This window comes from Gorilla gorilla, chromosome 4 (genome assembly GCF_029281585.2).
Source record: "Gorilla gorilla gorilla isolate KB3781 chromosome 4, NHGRI_mGorGor1-v2.1_pri, whole genome shotgun sequence".
In the NCBI taxonomy this organism is placed as follows: Eukaryota; Metazoa; Chordata; class Mammalia; order Primates; family Hominidae; genus Gorilla; species Gorilla gorilla.
Window position 1 is genome coordinate 27619098 of NC_073228.2, and position 18829 is coordinate 27637926.

The following is an 18829-nucleotide window of genomic DNA, read 5'->3' on the forward strand; positions in this document are numbered from 1 at the left end:
CAGACTATAAAGAAACACCATAAAATATTAAGACAGTCTGAGAGATTTTGATGTGTTATTAATATCCACATGGTTTGCTTCTTTTCCAAAGCATCCCATAACGTCTGACTCTATGACTGTAACAAGTTAGATTTTTAGAAACTGATGCAAAGGGTCAGATTCTAGTAGTTTCTTTCTCTTTTTTTTTTTTGAGATGGAGTTTCACTTCTGTCGCCTAGGCTAGAGTGCAGTGGTGCCATCTCGGCTCACTGCAACCTCCGCCTTCTGAGTTCTTCTGCCTCAGCCTCCTAAGTAGCTGGGATTACAGGTGCCGGCCTTCATGCCCGGCTAAGGCTAATTTTTGTATTTTTAGTAGAGACGGGTTTCTCCCTGTTGGCCAGGTTGGTCTTGAACTCCTGACCTCAAGTCATCCGCCCGTCTTGGCCTCCCAAAGTGCTGGGATTACAGGCATGAGCCATCGCGCTCAGCCAGATTCTAGTATTTTCTACCATCAAAATATCTATTACCCAATGAAAAGTCCAAAGGCCAATCTTTTTTTTTTTTTTTGAGACAAAGTCTTGCTCTGTCACCCCAGGCTGGAGTGCAGTGGTTTGATCTTGGCTCACTGCAACCTCCGCCTCCTGGGTTCAAGCGATTCTCCTGCCTCAGCCTCTTGGGTAGCTGGGATTATAGGCGTGTGCCACCGTGCCTGGCTAATTTTTGTATTTTTATTGGAGACAGGGTTTTACCATGTTGGCCAGGCTGGTCTGAAACTCCTGACCTCAGGCAATCCTCCTACCTCAGCCTCTCAAAGTGCTGGGATTACCGGCATGAGCCACGACTCCCGGCCCCAAAGGTCAATCTTAAAGCTACAAGGTATCTTTTAAAAGGAGTAGGAATAACGTATTTTGAGGCTTAAAGGAGTAGGAATAGTGTATTTTTAGATTTGAAGCCATCTTCTAAAGGGTACGATATTTGGTTAACATGTCACTCCTTATCGCCATGGAAGAAGTTAATTCTATTCTTTTTTTTTTTTTTTTGAGATAGAGTCTCACTCTGTTGCCCAGGCTGGAGTACAATGGTGCGATCTCAGCTCACTGCAACCTCTGCCTCCTGGGTTCAAGCGATTCTCCTGCCTCAGCCTCCTGAGTAGCTGGGATTACAGGGGTTCTCCACCATGCCTGGCTAATTTTTGTATTTTTTTTTTAGTAGAGGTGGAGTTTCACCATGTTGGTCAGGCTGGTCTCAAACCCCTAACCTCATGATCCACCCGCCTTGGCCTCCCAAAGTGCTGGGATTACAGGTGTGAGCCACCGCGCCCAGCCATTAACTCTATTCTTACTGCTTACTCCCTTATTTCGTATGTTCTTCTTCTACTATCTTACGTCTTTTGCTTTTGCTATTGCTTAAGCTGGCCTACGCCCAAGGGTGCTCTTTGCCCCCTACTTCCTCTGTTATTCTCTCGCCTCAGTTCCGCTGCGTTCCAAGCTCAGCCTGCCCCAGCAGCAGGTCTCTTTGACAAACCTGCAATTTTGGGGAAAAGTCAGCCCAAGAAAGGCAGGGGGTCCAGACTTATGCTGTGTGGCAAAAGCCCTCTTTGATGGGGGAGGGGGAGGACTGGAAAAGCAGAGAGATCCTTCTGGATGTCCTGGGAGAGCAGCCCTTTGGGTGGTGGGTGGAGGCTGGAGGCAGGGAGGAATCCCCTCACCGTGCCATGAGAAGGGCCCCCAAACTCAGGCGAGACAGAGGGAGGGTCAAGAACGCCAAGGCAAATGTCACTTGTGCCTTGTTTTTTCCCTAAAGAAACTAAACAAAGCGGCCGCGTTCGGTGGCCCCTCAGGAAGGCTGGTCATTTCCTGAGGAGATATCAGACCAGCCCAGGCCCCATTGTTCCCGGTTTCCAGCCATGGCTGCCATTACCTGACCAGCACCACAGCCGGTCTCTCTGCAGGCGCCGGGAGAAGTGACCAGAGCAATTTCTGCTTTGCACAGGGCGGGTTTCTCAACGGTGACTTGTGGGCAGTGCCTTCTGCTGAGCGAGTCATGGCCCGAAGGCAGAACTAACTGTGCCTGCAGTCTTCACTCTCAGGATGCAGCCAAGGTGGGCCCAAGGGGCCACGATGTGGCTTGGAGTCCTGCTGACCCTTCTGCACTGTGAGTGTTTACTCTGTTTCCACATCATTTTAACTCCATGAGCATCGAAGCTTCTGGAATCAACATGTTTCTTCTGTTTCTTGCAGGTTCAAGCCTTGAGGGTCAAGAAAACTGTAAGTCTGATGTTTCCACTGTAACAGATGTTTCTACCTGGCTTCCTCCTTTCTCTTCTGTGATGCCTAAAACGCACGTCAAATTGCTGGGGTTTGATACTTCCAACAATTAAGGAAAAGAATCCAATTGAGAACTAAAGTTTATCCCATGTGGGCATTTTTAGAAAGGCTTAGATCTAAGCCAAGTTCTGGTCAGTGTGTTTTAGAAGTAGCACACGTTTCCTTGGCTGGTCTGAAAGTAGTAGTGGGTTATCTTGATGAATTGTTTAGTCAGTTACAGATCAAACTCCATGTTCTTTTCTCTGTTCTCACGACTACTCTTGACTAGTCTAAAAATATATTAGGTTGTTGCAAAGTAATTGTGGTTTTTGCCATTACTTTTTTAAAAGATGGCAAAAAACACAATTATAAGTAGCACACGTTTTCTTTTTTTTTTCTTTTTTTTTTTGAGACAGAGTCTCTGTTACCCAGGCTGGAGTGCAGTGGTGCAATCCCGGCTGTCTGCAACCTCCGCCTCCTGGGTTCAAGGGATTCTCCTGTCTCAGCCTCCTAAGTAGCTGGAATTAGAGGCGCATGCCACCAGGCCCAGCTAATTTTTGTATTTTTAGTAGAGACAGGGTTTCACCATGTTGGCCAGGCTGGTCTCAAACTCCTGACCTCAGGTGATCCACTGGCCTCCACCTCCCAAAGTGCTGGTATTACAGGTGTGAGCCACCACACCCGGCCTCACATTTTCTAGATTTCAGTGCATTGCTGTTTTTTGGGATGGGGAGGTGATTTTTTTATTTTAATGAGCAATTCCATAATAAGTTTTTTGTTGTTTTACCATAATGGCTTATTTGAATATTGTAACCTATCCCCAACTGTTTTTATTTGCAAATGAGATATAATTGATTTGTTAGACATATGAAGACAGATCCTAGTTTAAATTGTTGCTACTTTTTTTACTCCTAAATGATAAAAATCACACACTGGAGCTCATTTTCCATTCACCTGTGAGGCTACAAGTATATCTGTAATATTTTGTGCTTGTACAAAGGGAAGGGGGGTGCTGCCTATCTCTGAAGCCTGGTTTATCTTCCACCTTACAGCTAATTTTGAACCTTTGTCTTGAGATGAGAGGGTTTTGTTCTGCTTCTTCTGGGACCACATGACTGAGGGGGCTCAGTAGTGTCCCGGGGCTGTGAATAGAGGGAGAGCCCACAGAATGCTATTTCCTTGTCAGAAGTCACTGCAATCAGCAAAGAATGGAGGTGACTGGGTTGCAGGCAAATTGCACAGCTCTTTGGAGGTGAAATCCATGGGCAAGGCTAGCTGGTGAGTCAAGCCTCGGAGCAGTGGCCCCAGGCTGGGGAGGGCTAGTTGGCCACTGGCAAAGCCCCTCTGCCAGGCTTCTCTGCTCAACTGTACGGTGCTTCCTTGGGCATTTGATCCCCATGGCAACCCACGGAGGCAGGATATCCATAATCTTCATAATTATCCTGCTGGACTGATGGTGTCACCGAGCCTCAGAAATAACCGATTTTACCAGCCGCATTGGCTCACACCTGTAATCCCAGCACTTTGGGAGGCGAAGGTGGTCGAATCACTTGAAGCCAGGAGTTCAAAACCAGCCTGGCCAAAACAGTGAAACCCCGTCTCTACTAAAAATACAAAAAATGAGCTGGACATGGTGGCACATGCCTGTAATCCCAGCTACTCGGGAGGCAGGGGCATGAGAATTGCTTGAACGTGGGAGTCAGAGGTTCGGTGAGCCAGGATTGCGCCACTGCACTCCAGCCTCGGCAACGGAGCAGGACTTTGTCTCAGAAAAAAAAAAGAAAGAAAGAAATAACTGATTTGTCCACGAGAGAGGCACTTGGCTGGGCACTGGGACTGGAACTTCCACTCTCTGAAGCTGCGCCATTTGTCTGGAGCCATAGACCTGACTCAAGTCTTTTAGACCAGTTTTACTTAAGCTCTTTGAGCTGTTTTCTCAATCTGTAACATGGGGATGATAAGAGAACTTCGTGGGCATGAAGTGGGTGTGAGGTTGAGACTGGATAAAAGGAGGTGATTCATTGGCCCCCGCCTCGAGGTGATTGATAAATGACAATGGTGTTTACTACACGGTCCTAGCCCACCTTTACAACTGTAGCTCCTGCCCTACCCACTCTCCCTTTGTCCACTCCAGCCCTCGTACCCTCCCAGACCACACCCTTTGGGCCAGACCCTGCCCTGCAGACACTCACTCTTTGGGGTCCCTCTTTTTCTTACCCGCAACATCCTGTTTCCCAAAACCGTGTTGCTCTCCCCTCTCCCCCTCCACCCCACATGGAAGTCAATTGCTCCCTCCTTTGGGTTCCTAGAGAATGAATGTTCTTTGTACCTTCAGGGAAGACGTTGGAACTGCAGCACATGGCAGGGAGCGACTCTCCCACTGCCTCCTCAGGCCTCTGCCTTGTTTTACACTCAAGGAAACAGACCCACAGGCCACAAGGCACCGAGCAAGCAGGGTCAACACTGGGGGTGGGCAGGGCGGTGGCTGGAACCAGGTCTCCATTCCTTAGGCCCCCTAGGCCAGTAGTTGCAGTGCGTGGCCTGCAGGCTTGCTCTGAGTCTCCCGCTCTGCGGCTGGGGTCCTGGGACAGCCTCGGCCCTTTCCCTTCCTTCCATCTCAGGCCTCTTTGTTCCCCTCCAGCCCGCACCTCACTGCAGCTGCCTCACCTCAGGAGGTGACCGCTGCTCCATCTTCACCTAGAAAACAGTCATCTGGAGGGAACTCCCTCAACTTCCCGCCTGGGCCTGGCTGCAGGCTTATCAGCCTCTCCACCCATCCTCTCGGTTTCCCTCCCGGCCTCGGAGGACACATGCACCCCGCTCCTCAGCTGATGGGGGCCAGCCAGGCACTTAGGCTGAGACCCTTCCTCACCCCCAGGACCCCACGCCTACGTGGATTCATGTCCCTCTCCCCTACCACCACTTCTAGAATCTCTATTTCTGCTTCTGGCTCTGTTCTCTCAGTGAATGGGAACTCTTTTTTTAGGAAAAAGAAAAATCACAAGCAGACACCCACCCCCACCGTTTATCTGGTGTCCCCCTATCTGGCCTTTCTTGTTTCCTTTCTCAGTCGAACCTCTCTGAAAGTTAGTTTATAATCTGTCCCTACCCCCCTCACCTCTCAGACACGCCTCGCCTCCCAGCAGCCTGGCCTCAGGCCCCACTTCTCCGGCTGTTGGGTCTCCTCTTGCTGAGGGGTCACCAAGGACCACCTGATGCCAAATGCAACGGACACTTCCAGCCCTCGGCTCCCTGTACCCCTTTCCTGCCTTTGACTTTTGATCGTGCCCCAAAGCCTCGCTCCTGGACCTTTTCCATCCTCTTCCCTGCTTTGTCTCCTCACTCTCTAACAAACCCTCTTCCTTCTCCCCCATGGCTGACTTTGGACTTACTTTGTCTTCTCCTGGAGTCTGAACCCTGTCCTGGTCTCTGCAGGCTCCTGGTCTTATCCTCCCTGGAGACCAGCTCCCCTCTCAACACCTCCACATTCCCCCCTCCTCCCCTAAGTTCACACTCCTCCCACCTTCACAGTCCAGCCCTGGCCTCTGCCCTGAGCCTCCAGTTAACACAGGCTGACCTTTGATGTCTCCTCCCGGTCCTCCTACTGGCCCCTCACACGCAGCTGCACCACCATCACTTTGTCTTCCTTCCTTATCTTTTTCTGTTGGTTTGTTTGTTTTTGTAGAGACTGGGGTCTCATTTTGTTGCCCAGGCTGGTCTCAAACTCCTGGGCTGAAGCCATCCTCCTGCCTCGGCCTCCGAAAGTGCTGGGATAACAGATATGAGCCACCACACCCAGCTGCGTGTGGCATTTTCTATTTTAGTTTGGTGGCACACACATCCTCCTGGGAATCTAATCCAGGAAGTTTATCTTCCATTCTTTCAACCCCATATCCAATCAAACAAAGTCTTTTTTTAAATTGTGGTAAAATACAAATAATATAACATTTATTATTAATGACATTTAGTACATTCACAGTGTTGTGCAACCATCACCATTGTCTAATTCTAGAACATTTTCTTTCTTTTTCTTTTTTCTTTTTTTTTTTTTTTTTGACAGAGTCTCACTCTTGTTGCCCAGGCTGGAGTGCAGTGGTTGGATCTCAGCTCACTGCAACCTTCACCTCCCAGATTCAAGCAATTCTCCTGCCTCACCCTCCTGAGTAGCTGCAATTACAGGCACGAACCACCATGCTCGGCTAATTTTTGTTTTTTTAGTAGAGACAAGGTTTCGCCATGTTGGCCAGGCTATTCTCAAACTCCTGACCTTAAGTGATCCACCTGTCTTGGCCTCCCGAAGTGCTGGGATTCATTCTAGAACATTTTCAACACCCCAGAAACAAGTCCTGTTGAGTCCACTCAGGAGATCCCCAGCCTATCCTTCCCTCATCCCCACTGCGCCCGCCTAGCTCAGGCCTCATCAGCTTTCACCTGAACCACTTCCAAGCTGTTTACTGGCCTTGGGTGCTGTCACACCCCTCCTGACACCCTCAGGACAGGGCCCAGCTTGTCAGCACAGCAGGCCAGCCCTCCGTTCTGGCACCACAGACCCAGCCACCTGGCCTCTCTAGCCCCACACTCTGGTTTCTGTAATGGGCCATGCCCAGAAGGCACGGATTTCTCACACCCTCGTGTCCTGGGACACGCTGTTCTCTTACCTGGAGCACCCCACTGCCTGTCCTTGGCCTAGCAGGCTCAGTTCAGTGGTCACTTCCTTCAGACTCCTTGACCTCTCCTGGGCAGCCCTTCCTCTTGGTGCTTACTGATATCACTGGAGTCCAGCTATGTGGGCCCCACCAACCTTTGCTGTTTGGGACAGCAAGGATGATTTCTTACTTACTGTGTCAGCCCAGCACCTGGCACAGGTTCTCGACACATGTCTCATGGATGGGAACTTGAACTGAACTTGGAGATGCTTGAGATTCGGGTAGGAAGATGGCTCAGCGTGCTCTCTCATGAGCACAGAAGTTCATCAGGGACTCTATGCTTCGTGGCTCCCAGTAATTTTCCTGATGAGGGTGGGCAGCCCCTCCTTCTCCTGCACCCTCCACTTTCTCTCTGAGTCATTTCCAGGTTGAGGGCCAGGTGGCTGGCTGACTCATGGTGCCGCATGTTTCCAGGGAGCATCACCATCCACTGATGAGTGGCCTTGAGGTCAAGGTCCCACTGTTTTTAGCACGTTGGAGTTTGGCACTGTGGTCGCTGGCTGTTCCGTGGTGACTTTCCAAATTTAGATCCTTCTCCGTCAACCTTCATCTCCCTGGGTTGAAAAGATCTGACCTCTTTAGGCTGTCCCACAGCCCCACCCTTCATCACAATAGTCCTGAAACTTTTTGGGTTCAGTAAGGAAATCTGTGGGCCTTCTCTCCAGAAAAAGCACAGATTTGCACACAATTGGAGGTAGTTGATGAGCCTCCTAACACCCACCCATGCACCTCCCAGGGGCCGTGTCCCCCAGGTTGTGAACAGTCACTCTGTGTAAATAGTGAGACCTACAGGCAGTAATTCAGTTTGGCTGTGCTTGGCTGGTTTATTTAGAAAGAAGATAATGTTTTCCATATTATCAAAACAAGAATCAGGCAGAGACTTTTGAAGTTTGGTTGCGTGGTATATTTGTTACCTATTGCTGCTTAACAATTTACCTAAAACTTACTGGCTTAAGATAACACAGATTTATTATCCTGAAGTTTCTGAGGGTTGGGAATGCAGGAGTGGCTGAGTTGGGTGGTGCTGGCACCGGGTCTCATTAGATTGCAGATAAATTGTTGGTCAGGGTTGCGGTTATCTGAAGGCTTGACTGAGTCTGGGGAATCTGCTTCCAAGCTCACTCCTGTGGCTATGGGCTGGAAGCCTCAGTTCCTCATCCTGGGTACCTTCCACAGGGCTGCTTATGCTATGACTGCTGGCATTCCCCAGAATGAGGGATCCCAGACAGGAGAGAGAGTGATTGGGATAAAAGCTGCATTGTCTTTTATTACCTGATGGAGTATTTTGTCGGTTAATGTTAACGTGGGAGGTGACCACGTGTAAGTGTGATGAGCAGAGGGCAAGGATCATTGGGGGGGGGGGGCATCTTGAAGGGCTTCTATAGCAAGGGAGGTGGTGGTGGTTGTGGCGGTAAAAACTAGGCCACTGTTTTTGTTGTTTTGTCGATGATATTTGTGTTAAGATGAAGAGCTGAGACTCATATCTCAACAGATTTTATAAAATGCTTTTCTTTTTTCCATCCTGCCCTCTCTTCTCCCTTGTCTGTTCGAGCTAGCCATGGGAATGTGGTGTTCCTGCCAGTGCATCCATTGAGTTCGTTTATTGTTAATTTATGTATTTTCTGAGATGGAGTTTTTGCTCTATTGCTCAGGCTGGAGTGCAATGATGCGATCTTGGCTCACTGCAACCTCTACCTCCTGGATTCAAGTGATTCTCTTGCCTCAGCCTCCTGAGTAGCTGGGATGACAGGTGCCCGCTACCATGCCCGGCTAATTTTTGTATTTTTAGTAAAGGCGAGGTTTCACCATGTTGGCCAGTGGGTCTCGAACTCTTGACCTCAGGTGATCCACCGACCTAGGCCTCCCGAAGAGCTGGGATTACAGGTGTGAGCCGCCACACCCAGCCAAGTTTGTTTATTTGAGCAGATAATGTGTGTTAGAATTGCTTAGAAAAACAAGATGGTGGAAGGGCCCCATGCTAGTGGGTACCATCCCTACTGGAAAAACCACTGCTTGGTGCGTTAGCCAAATTTGCTTTAAAATTGTTTTTTAAAAAGGGAGGGCTTTTATAAAAATCAAATGAACTAGGACTGGTCAGTGGGAGGCTCACCAAGGGTTGTGCTGAGGCTGGAAGGCCCAGAGTAGGAAGAGTTGTGGAGTGCAGAATGAGCTCTCCAAGGGCAGACACTGCCAGCCTCACTGTTCTCTGAACCCCCAGTATGGGGGACAGTGCTTGGCACAGAAAAACCCCCTTAAATGTTTGCTATGAATGGTGCTAAGGAAGAAGGCAGAGAATGTCAACCAGAGGCCAGGCACTGGTCAGTATATACATGGCCCCTTCTGTGCCCTCAGCCACTTTGACGCAGTCACTGTTTAGGTTAAAGATACCAGAGAAGGCAGGTATTCATGTTCCTACTTTGTAGGCGGAGATGTGGTGGCCCAGAGAGGTTAAATAACTCCCGAGATCACCCAGCTAAGCACTGTGGGATCACAGGTTTGAACCTGGTATGTCTGACTCCCTTCTGCACCCAGCACTGTCTGCTGGTCTAGGGCATAACCAGCCAGGAATGGGCAGCTCGTTCAGTAAACAGGAGAGCAGATGAATGACTCGTGTGGAGAGCACGCAGTGGAGTGAGCAAAACTGGGAGGCTGGAGAAGTCGCTTTAAATTAACCTGAAAATGTTTAATATGCTTTTTATTTTGTTTATTTTTTTTGAGATGAAGTCTATCTTTGTTGCCCAGGCTGGAGTGCAGTGGTGCAATCTCGGCTCACTGCAATATCCACCTCCCAGGTTCAAGTGATTCTTCTGCCTCAGCCTCCTGAGTAGATGGGATTACAGGCACCTGCCACCACGCCTGGCTAGTTTTTGTATCTTTAATAGAGATGGGGTTTCACCATGTTAGCCAGGAGGCTGGTCTCGAACTCCTGACCTCAAGTGATCTGCCCAGCTCAGCCTCCCAAAGTTCTGGGATTACAGGCATGAGCCACCATGCCCAGCCTTAAATATGGTTTTTATTTGAAAAAAAAAAAATCCCTAGAAACATGGAGTGGAGACACAGCTTTAAAGCTCTGAATAGTTGATTTTCAGCTCATGCCTGTAATCTCAGCACTTGGGGAGGCTGAGGTGGGATGATTGCTTGAGGCCAGGCGTTTAAGAATAGCCTGGACAACATAGTAAGACCCCATCTCTAAAAAATTAAAATTAAAAAATAAAAAAAGAGTCGACTTTATTTCTGTAACTGGAAGAATCTAGCTAACATTTCTCAAGCACTTTATAGGTGCCAGGAACTCTACTTTAAGTACTTAAACTCAGGTTCTCATTTATACTTACATTCCTTGTGCCTATTGTATGGATAAGCAAACTGAGGCTCAGAGAAATTTAGGGACTTGCCAAAGGTCACACGGCTTTGTTAGTAGCAGAGATGAGATTTGGCCCCGGTCTGGCTCCGTGCACTTGATTTCTGCTCTTTAGTATCTCCTGGTTGAGTCACTGGAATACACAGCATAGCTTAAAATGAAGGAGGAAGTACTGAAGAGGTAGTGGAAGGAGACCTAACTGTCTCTGAGAGGGAAGAGAGTGGTTGGGAGGGAACTACATTAATTGAGGAGTGCAGAGAAATTAATATGGTCCAAAGAAAAAAAGGGTTTTTTTGAGATGGAGTTTTGCTCTTATTTCCCAGGCTGGAGTGCAATGGCATGACCTTGGCTCACTGCAACCTCTGCCTCCCAGGTTCAAGCAGTTCTCCTGCCTCAGTCTCCCAAGTAGCTGGGATTACAGGCGCCCACCACCACACCTGGCTAATTTTGTATTTTTAGTAGAGACGAGGTTTCACTATGTTGGCCAGGCTGGTCTTGAACTCCTAACCTCAAGTGATCCACCCGCCTCGGCCTCCCAAAGTGCTGGGATTACAGGCATAAACCACCATGCCCGGCTGGTCCAAAGAAAGTTTTGTGTCGAGAGCTCATCCAGCAGGCTTCTTAAATCAGTTGTAAGTTGCACATAAAGACAAAAAAGGGAGTTCCAAAGAGTAATGCTGTGGGAAATGACTTGAATTTAAACCGTCACCTTGTTTCAGCTCATGGACTGGTCAGACACCATTTTTGTTGTCGTTGTTGTTGTTAAATTAATTGCTCAGAATATAGCAGCAGGCGCAAATTGTAGTACTCGTTTTAAAATTGAAGATTAAATTTTAAATTACCCAACAAAGGCCTAACTTTGTTAAAAGAGAGGGAAAGGACAGGTTCTGCCAGTATCTCTGGCCAGCTAGCTAACTAACTTTTTTCTTATTCCAAAAAAATGACTTGGGACCACTTATAAAAATTATGTATTGTTGTTCAACAAGATACAATTAATGAGGAAATCAGGATGAGAGAAAAATAAAGGCAGGGAAATAAAGCTATGGCCCATTTAGCACAAACACATCCCAAAGACTGCTAGAAGCAGAGGTGAAATTTTTGCTGTGTGTTAACAATCAAAGCAAAAAGAGGAACAAGGTCCATTAGAACATTCTCAGAATCCACAAGATAGAAATGAATCAGTTGTTCAGCATAAACACAGTGTTTCCTGGTGCTGTTGGAACACTTTGTGAAATTAGGGACAATATCTCATCAACATCCCAGACCAACATCCCAAAAGACCATTTAATAGCTTGCATCTGTGCTTCTCCCTACCCCATAGCCCCTCCCTCCAGAGATGACCACTATGCTGACTTGTAAAATATTAATCTTATATCCAGCCACCTTTCTTTTTCGTTTGTTTGTTTGTGTTTTTGCAGACAGAGTCTTATTCTGTCGCCCAGCGCAGTGTTGTGATCTCAATTTACTGCAACCTCTGCCTCCCAGGTTCAAGTGATTCCCCTGCCTCAGCCTCCCAAGTAGCTGGGATTACAGGTGCATGCCACAATACCTGGCTAATTTTTGTATTTTTGGTAGAGACGGGGTTTCACCATGTTAGCCAGGCTGATCTCGAACTCCTGGCCTCCCAAAGTGCTGGGATTACAGGTGTGAGCTGCCATTCCTGGCCTTATCCAGCCACCTTTCTAAACTCACATTTATTTCTAATAATTTGTCTGCAGACTCTTTGAGGTTTTTACATATCATGTCATCTGTCTTTGAGAGTTTTAAACATTGGACTGCTCCATTCACTCAAAAATTTTAAAAAATTCCATGATTGCATTATTCATACTTCATGGAGATAGATGGGGGGCTAAGAAAGCATACCAGACATAGTCACTTTCAATCGCAGGTCCAAATGCTGGATAGGTAGCTTCCTTGAGAATGGGCATGGTAGAAATTTCTGGGGGGACGTGTAGGGATTTGGGAAAAACACCTGGTTTTATGGTCATGGACTTTCAGTACATTTTTTTCTAAATCCCCTACAGATCAATTACTTTTTCTCTTTTTTTATATTTATTTAGTTTTTTTTAGATGGAGTTTCGCTCTTGTTGCCCAGGCTGGAGTGCAATGGCATGATCTCAGCTCACTGCAACCTCTGCCTCCCAGGCTCAAGCGATTCTCCTGCCTCAGCCTACTAAGTAGCTGGGATTACAGGCATGCACCACACCCGGCTAATTTTGTATTTTTAGTAGAGACGGGGTTTCACCATGTTGGTCAGGCTGGTCTCAAACTCCTGACCTCAGGTGATTCACCCACCTTGGCCTCTCAAAGTGCTGGGATTACAGCCGTGAGCCACTGTGCCTGGCCTCTTTTCTTTCTTTCTTTTTTTTTTTTTTTTTTTGAGACAGGATCTCACTCTGTCACCTAGGCTGGAGTGCACTGGCATGATCATGGCTCACTTCAGCCTCGACCTCCCAGGCTCAGGTGATCCTCCCACCTCAGCCTCCTGAGTAGCTGGGACTACAGACACATGCCACCATGCCCGGCTGATTTTTTTGTATTTTTGTAGAGTCAAGGTTTTGCCATGTTGCCCAGGCTGGTCTTGAACTTCTGGGCTCAAGCGATCCTCCTGCCTCGGCCTCCCAAAATTCTGGGATTACAGGCGTGAGCCACTGCACCTAGCTTCATCCATATTTTTTTTAGCCATGTATAGAACATGAGATGTTTGAAGTTGTTTTCTAACAGGAATTTGGAGAGTGAATATTTTATGGTGCTGATTAAACCCAGATTCATGTGCTTGGAAAAGACAACCACAGGGAAGCTAGTGAGTGCTTTGAGATATGTCAAGGGGTATAACTAAGACCACAAGTGGGCTGCAGAAGCACCTACAGGCATTGCCAAGAGGATCTCCAAAAAGCAGTCCACCCTGGTCTGCTCTGAAGTTTGGATACAAGTCCTGACCCATGGGCATGGTTCAGGATCTTCTAGCCTGGAAAATTTTCAGGGCAGTGGCCCACAACCAACCAACTGACAAAAACACAGCAATAGCTAGAGAGCACCCAATTTTAAGCAATCCACCCTTCCGTCAGCCTGCTACTGTGAATGAGCCTCAATATGTGATCTGTAGTTAGCTGAATTCTATTGACAGCCTATGGTTACTGGATATAAGCCAATTCTGTTCTGGGGACTTGCCAGAAATGACACAATTGGCCAGTTGACCCACAGCCTAGTTCCTAGCAGAGATTGGATAGCTGATTGAGCGCTGTGGCTGTTTTGAGGCTTGACCGGAGATTCCTGTCGTTGGCAGAGGGGAATCTGTAGTCTTTGCTTCTTGGTAGCAGGTGAGGCTGAAAACGCAAGTAGCAGGCTAAAAACTGGTTTCAAGTCCTCACCATCTGGTGAAACCTCAGAGCCCATCAGATAGAAAATGCCAGCTGGGACTGTGCTAATTTGGTAAGGCCTGGGTGGAGAAGGAGGGCCTGGGCACGACCATCTGGTTTCGGAATGGAGGTAGTGGTCATTTATTAAGCACTTAATGTATATCGGGCACTGTACAAGAGACGTTCTGGCTGTTCTCCTGTACATTTCCTGCAAAGACCTAATGAGATATGATTACTCCATCCTACAGGTAAGGAAACTGAGCTCAGAGAGTCTAGCTGCCCAGGGTCACACAGTAAATGATGAGCCAGGACTTGAACACTTGACTGCTTGAATCCTGTACTCCCTCCAGGGGCCAAGATGTGGCAGCTCACAGAATGCCTATATCTTTTTTTTTTTGTCTTTTGAGACAGTCTCACTCTGTCGCCCAGGCTGGAGTGCAGTGGTGAGATCTCACCTCACTGCAACCCCCTCTTCCCAGGTTCAAGTGATTCTTGTGCCTCAGCCTCTCAAGTAGCTGGGATTACAGGCCTGCACCGCCAAACCTGGCTAATTTTTGTATTTTTAGTAGAGAGGGGGTTTCACCATGTTGGCCAGGCCAGTCTCTAACTGCTGACCTCAGGTGATCCACCCACCTTGGTCTCCCAAAGTGCTGGGATTATAGGCGTGAGCCACCATACCTAGCTCTACATCTTTATCACACTCTGTTCCTTTGCCTTGGTGGGAAAAGTTGCAGCTTAGTACCAACTGCCTCCTGCTTGAGCCACTGTGCACAGTTACTATCAGCCTGGCCCTGTAGGCATGTAGGACCCCTGGACTCAATACTGCATAGGATGGGATAAGACCACATCTGATGTGGTGAAGGTCACCGGGATGATGTTGTTTCTGAGATAACAGGTATGTCTGCCTTCCTTCCCTTTGCATTTAGCTTTCACAATCAACAGTGTCGACATGAAGAGCCTGCCGGACTGGACGGTGCAAAATGGGAAGAACCTGACCCTGCAGTGCTTCGCGGATGTCAGCACCACCTCTCACGTCAAGCCTCAGCACCAGATGCTGTTCTATAAGGATGACGTGCTGTTTTACAACATCTCCTCCATGAAGAGCACAGAGAGTTATTTTATTCCTGAAGTCCGGATCTATGACTCAGGGACATATAAATGTACTGTGATTGTGAACAACAAAGAGAAAACCACAGCAGAGTACCAGGTGTTGGTGGAAGGTGAGTCCTTGGAACTGAGCACAGGCAAGCAGATGGAGCATAGCACACAGTGGCGTGAATAACAGCTGTGAATGAATAGTGACACTGGACTTAACTCTCCACCCATCACCCTGTCATTCATCTGCCTGGCATTTTCCTTACCTGAATATGTAGGCACTAGACATATTCCCAATAGGCCAGGCCCTTCCTTCCTTCCTTCCTTCCTTCCTTCCTTCCTTCCTTTCTTTCTTTGATGGAGTCTCACTCTGTCACCCAGTCTGGAGTGCAGTGGTGTGATCTCAGCTCACTACAACCTCTGCCTCCCAGGTTCAAGCGATTCTCCTGCCTCAGCCTCCCAAGTAATTGGAATTACAGGTGTGCGCCACCACACCTGGCTAATTTTGTATTTTTAGTAGAGATGGGGTTTCACTGTGTTGGTCAGGCTGGTCTCGAACTCCTGACCTCAAGTGATCCACCTGCCTTGGCGTCCCAAAATGCTTCTTCATCTCGTCACATAAATTAAAATTTCTTCTTCAAGACTCAACTCAATGATGTCTTCTCTTTCCAAAACAAAATTGATCTACCCCAGGGTGCCAGTCAGTACAGCTCTGATGCTCTCTCTACATTCAATGGTATTTGTGTGTATAAAGGCCACAGCGGTGTGTTAAGACACTGCGTTCTGCAGTCACTCTGCCTGGGTTTCAATCTGGGCAAGTCCCTTAACAGCTCTAAACTTCAAAATCCTCACCAGTAAAAGGAAGATAACAACGATACCCATTTCAGGCAATTGTTGAAAGGGTTAAAAGTGTCATGTGGGTAGAGTGCTTAGCAAAATTTCCAGCACCTAGTGAGTTCCTAATAAATGGAAATGTATTTATTTATTTTGAGACAGAGTCTTTCTCTGTCACCCAGGCTAAAGAGCAATGGTGCGACCTTGGCTCACTGCAACCTCTGTCTCCTGGGTTCAAGCGATTCTCCTGTCTCAGCCTCCCAAGAAACTGGGATTACAGGCACGCGCCACTGTGCCTGGCTAATTTTTTGTATTTTTAGTAAAGACGGGGTTTTACCATGTTGGCCAGCCTGGTCTCGAACTCCTAACTTCAAGTGATTTACCCACCTTGGCCTCCCAGAGTGTCAGGATTACAGGTGTGAGCCACCATGCCCGGTCCACAAATATTCTATTTCACTCAGTATTGCCATCCGTTCTTACACATCTGTCTGCTCTTCTGGATAGTGAAATTGTAAAGACAGAGATGGTGTTTGGTTTATTCTTATATCTTGAACAATGAATCTGGCTCATAGTAGGCATTCAGTCAATGTTCATGGAATAAATTAAAGTCAGTCCTAGCCTGTGGCTGCATTCAATAAAGGGTAACAACAATCACAGTGACACTGACAAATACTGGCTACCTTTCCCCTCTAAGCATCATCTGTTGGGAATCTGATTGTGTCCTCTTCCCAATAGGATTATAAACCGTTGAAAACACCAAGTACATCTTGACCATATTTTATTTTTTAAATTTATTTATTTATTTATTTATTTATTTATTTATTTATTTTATTTTTTTTTTTTTGAGACAGAGTCTCACTCTGTTGCCCAGGCTGGAGGGCAGTGGCGCGATCTCAGCTCACTGCAACCTCTGCCTTCGGGGTTCAAGCAATTCTCCTGCCTCAGCCTCCCAAGTAGCTGGGATTACAGGTGCCTGCCACCATGCCCAGCTAATTTTTTGTATTTTTAATAGAGATGGGGTTTCACCATGTTGGCCAGGCTGGTCTCAAACTCCTGACCTCAGGTGATCCACCTGCCTCAGCCTCCCAAAGTGTTGAGATTACAGATATGAGCCACCTCGCGTGGCCTTAGTGGTGATTTTGGTGTACCCATCACCCGAGCAGTGTACACTGTACCCAGTGTGTAGTCTTTTATCCCTCGCTCCCTCCCACTCTTTCCCCTGAGTCCCCAAAGTCCACTGTATCATTCTTATGCCTTTGTTTCCTCATAGCTTAGCTCCCATTGAGCATATTTTATATTTTTTCCTTTCTTTTCTTCTCTTTTTTGAGACAGGTTCTCTGTTGCCCAGGCTGGAGTGCAGTGGTGGGATCACTGCTCACTGCCGCCTCAACCTCCTAGGCTCAAGTGATTCTCCCACCTCGGCCTCCCAAGTAGCTGGGACTACCAGTGCACACCACTAACTACCCCTGGCTAATTTTTAATTTTTTTTTTGTAGAGATAGCATTTCACCATGTTGCCCAGGCTGGTCTCCAACTCCTGGGCTCAAGAGATCCACCCACCTCAGCCTCCAGATTTTATATTTTTCGAAGTGCCTAGTACTGTGCTGGGCACATACCCGTTCATTTATTACCTGGTAGGTCGCACTGGGTGTTCAGAGAACAAAAAAGAGCCCTCTCATGGGTCAACTACAGTCACTCAGCGGAGGGAGGCTTGTGTCTCTCAATCAGGCTGATACTGACAGACTTTCTCTTTCCCCATAGGAGTGCCCAGTCCCAGGGTGACACTGGACAAGAAAGAGGCCATCCAAGGCGGGGTCGTGAGGGTCAACTGTTCTGTCCCAGAGGAAAAGGCCCCAATATACTTCACAATTGAAAAACTTGAACTAAATGAAAAAATTGTCAAGCTAAAAAGAGAGAAGAATTCTCGAGACCAGAATTTTGTGATACTGGAATTCCCCGTTGAGGAACAGGACCGCGTTTTATTCTTCCGATGTCAAGCTAGGATCGTTTCTGGGATCCATATGCAGACCTCAGAATCTACCAAGAGTGAACTGGTCACCGTGACGGGTCAGCGTCCTGCTCCCTTCTTCATCGTTCTTTGTGGTTTCTGGTTTGGTATGGGAAGAAAGAACCCAGAACTGGGAAGGGGCTGCTGTTCTCAGGACTTAAGACCTGTTCTTAATCATTTTAAGCCAGTATTTTTCAAGCTTTTTTGACTGTTATACAGTTAAATTGCATACAATTTTTCAAACAAGAGTTTCACCAGCAACACTTTACTCTTAATATATATGATGCTTTTTGTTTGTTTGGCTTGGTTTTTGGGTTTTTTTTTTTTTTTTGAGACAGAGTCTCGCTCTGTCGCCCAAGCTGGAGTGCAGTGGTGCAATCTTGGCTCAGTGCAGCCTCTGCCTCCCGGGTTCAAGCAATTCTTATGCCTCAGCCTCTGGAGTAGCTGGGATTACAGGCATGCAGCACCACGCCTGACTAATTTTTGTATTTTTAGTAGAGATGGGGTTTCGTCATGTTGGCCAGGCTGGTCTCAAACTCCTGACGTCAGGCGATCCACCCGCCTTGGCCTCCCAAAGTGCTGGGATTACAGGCGTGAGCCACCACCCCAGCCTTGTGTGTGTTTTTGAGACAGGGTCTTGCTCTGTTGCCTGAGCTGGAGTGCAGTGGCATGATTTCAGCTCACTGCAACCTCCGCCTCCCAGGTTCAAGCGATTCTCCTGCCTCAGCCTCCTGGGTAGCTGGGATTACAGGGGCATGCCACCATGCCTGGCTAAATTTGTATTTTTAGTATAGACAGGGTTTTACCATGTTGGCCAGGCTGGTCTCAAACTCCTAACCTCAGATGATCTACCCACCACGGCCTCCTAAAGTGCTAGGATTACAGGCGTGAGCCACCGTGCCCAGCCTATTTCAGTCTTTAAACACTGGCCATGACGCACTACACTGATGCATTATGTGACCTGTAGTTTGGAAGCCACTGCTTTAAGCCATCGAGGGTCAGACACCAGGAAGTTGGGTTTGGAGGGGATCGGGAGGAAAGAGGGGCCAGGTCCTCAGCCTTGGCCTCCTGTTGTTCAATGTAGATTTGCGTTGGACAAACAGCAAACAAATGAGGTGGCCTGGGAAATGCTCCCAGGAGAGAAGGAGGCAACAGCAGAGGGAAGCTGGGGAGTGTCCAGGACAT

The 18829-nt window shown here is 47.7% G+C and overlaps 1 protein-coding gene across 3 annotated transcripts in view; it reads left to right on the forward strand.

Moving 5' to 3' along the window:
• Positions 1-1455: 1455 nt before the first annotated feature.
• Positions 1456-18829, forward strand: part of PECAM1 (platelet and endothelial cell adhesion molecule 1) — a 68745-nt gene continuing 51371 nt past the window's right edge. For 2 of the 3 annotated variants that reach the window (XM_019028049.3, XM_055386837.2), the window contains exons 1-4: positions 1858-2133; positions 2220-2246; positions 14635-14928; positions 17398-17703. In XM_019028049.3, coding sequence (XP_018883594.2) covers positions 2070-2133; positions 2220-2246; positions 14635-14928; positions 17398-17703 — 691 coding nt within the window. In that variant the 5' untranslated portion in view covers positions 1858-2069. Of the gene's footprint in view, positions 2134-2219; positions 2247-14634; positions 14929-17397; positions 17704-18829 lie in introns of all 3 variants that reach the window. The other variant, XM_019028047.3, reaches the window with a different exon arrangement.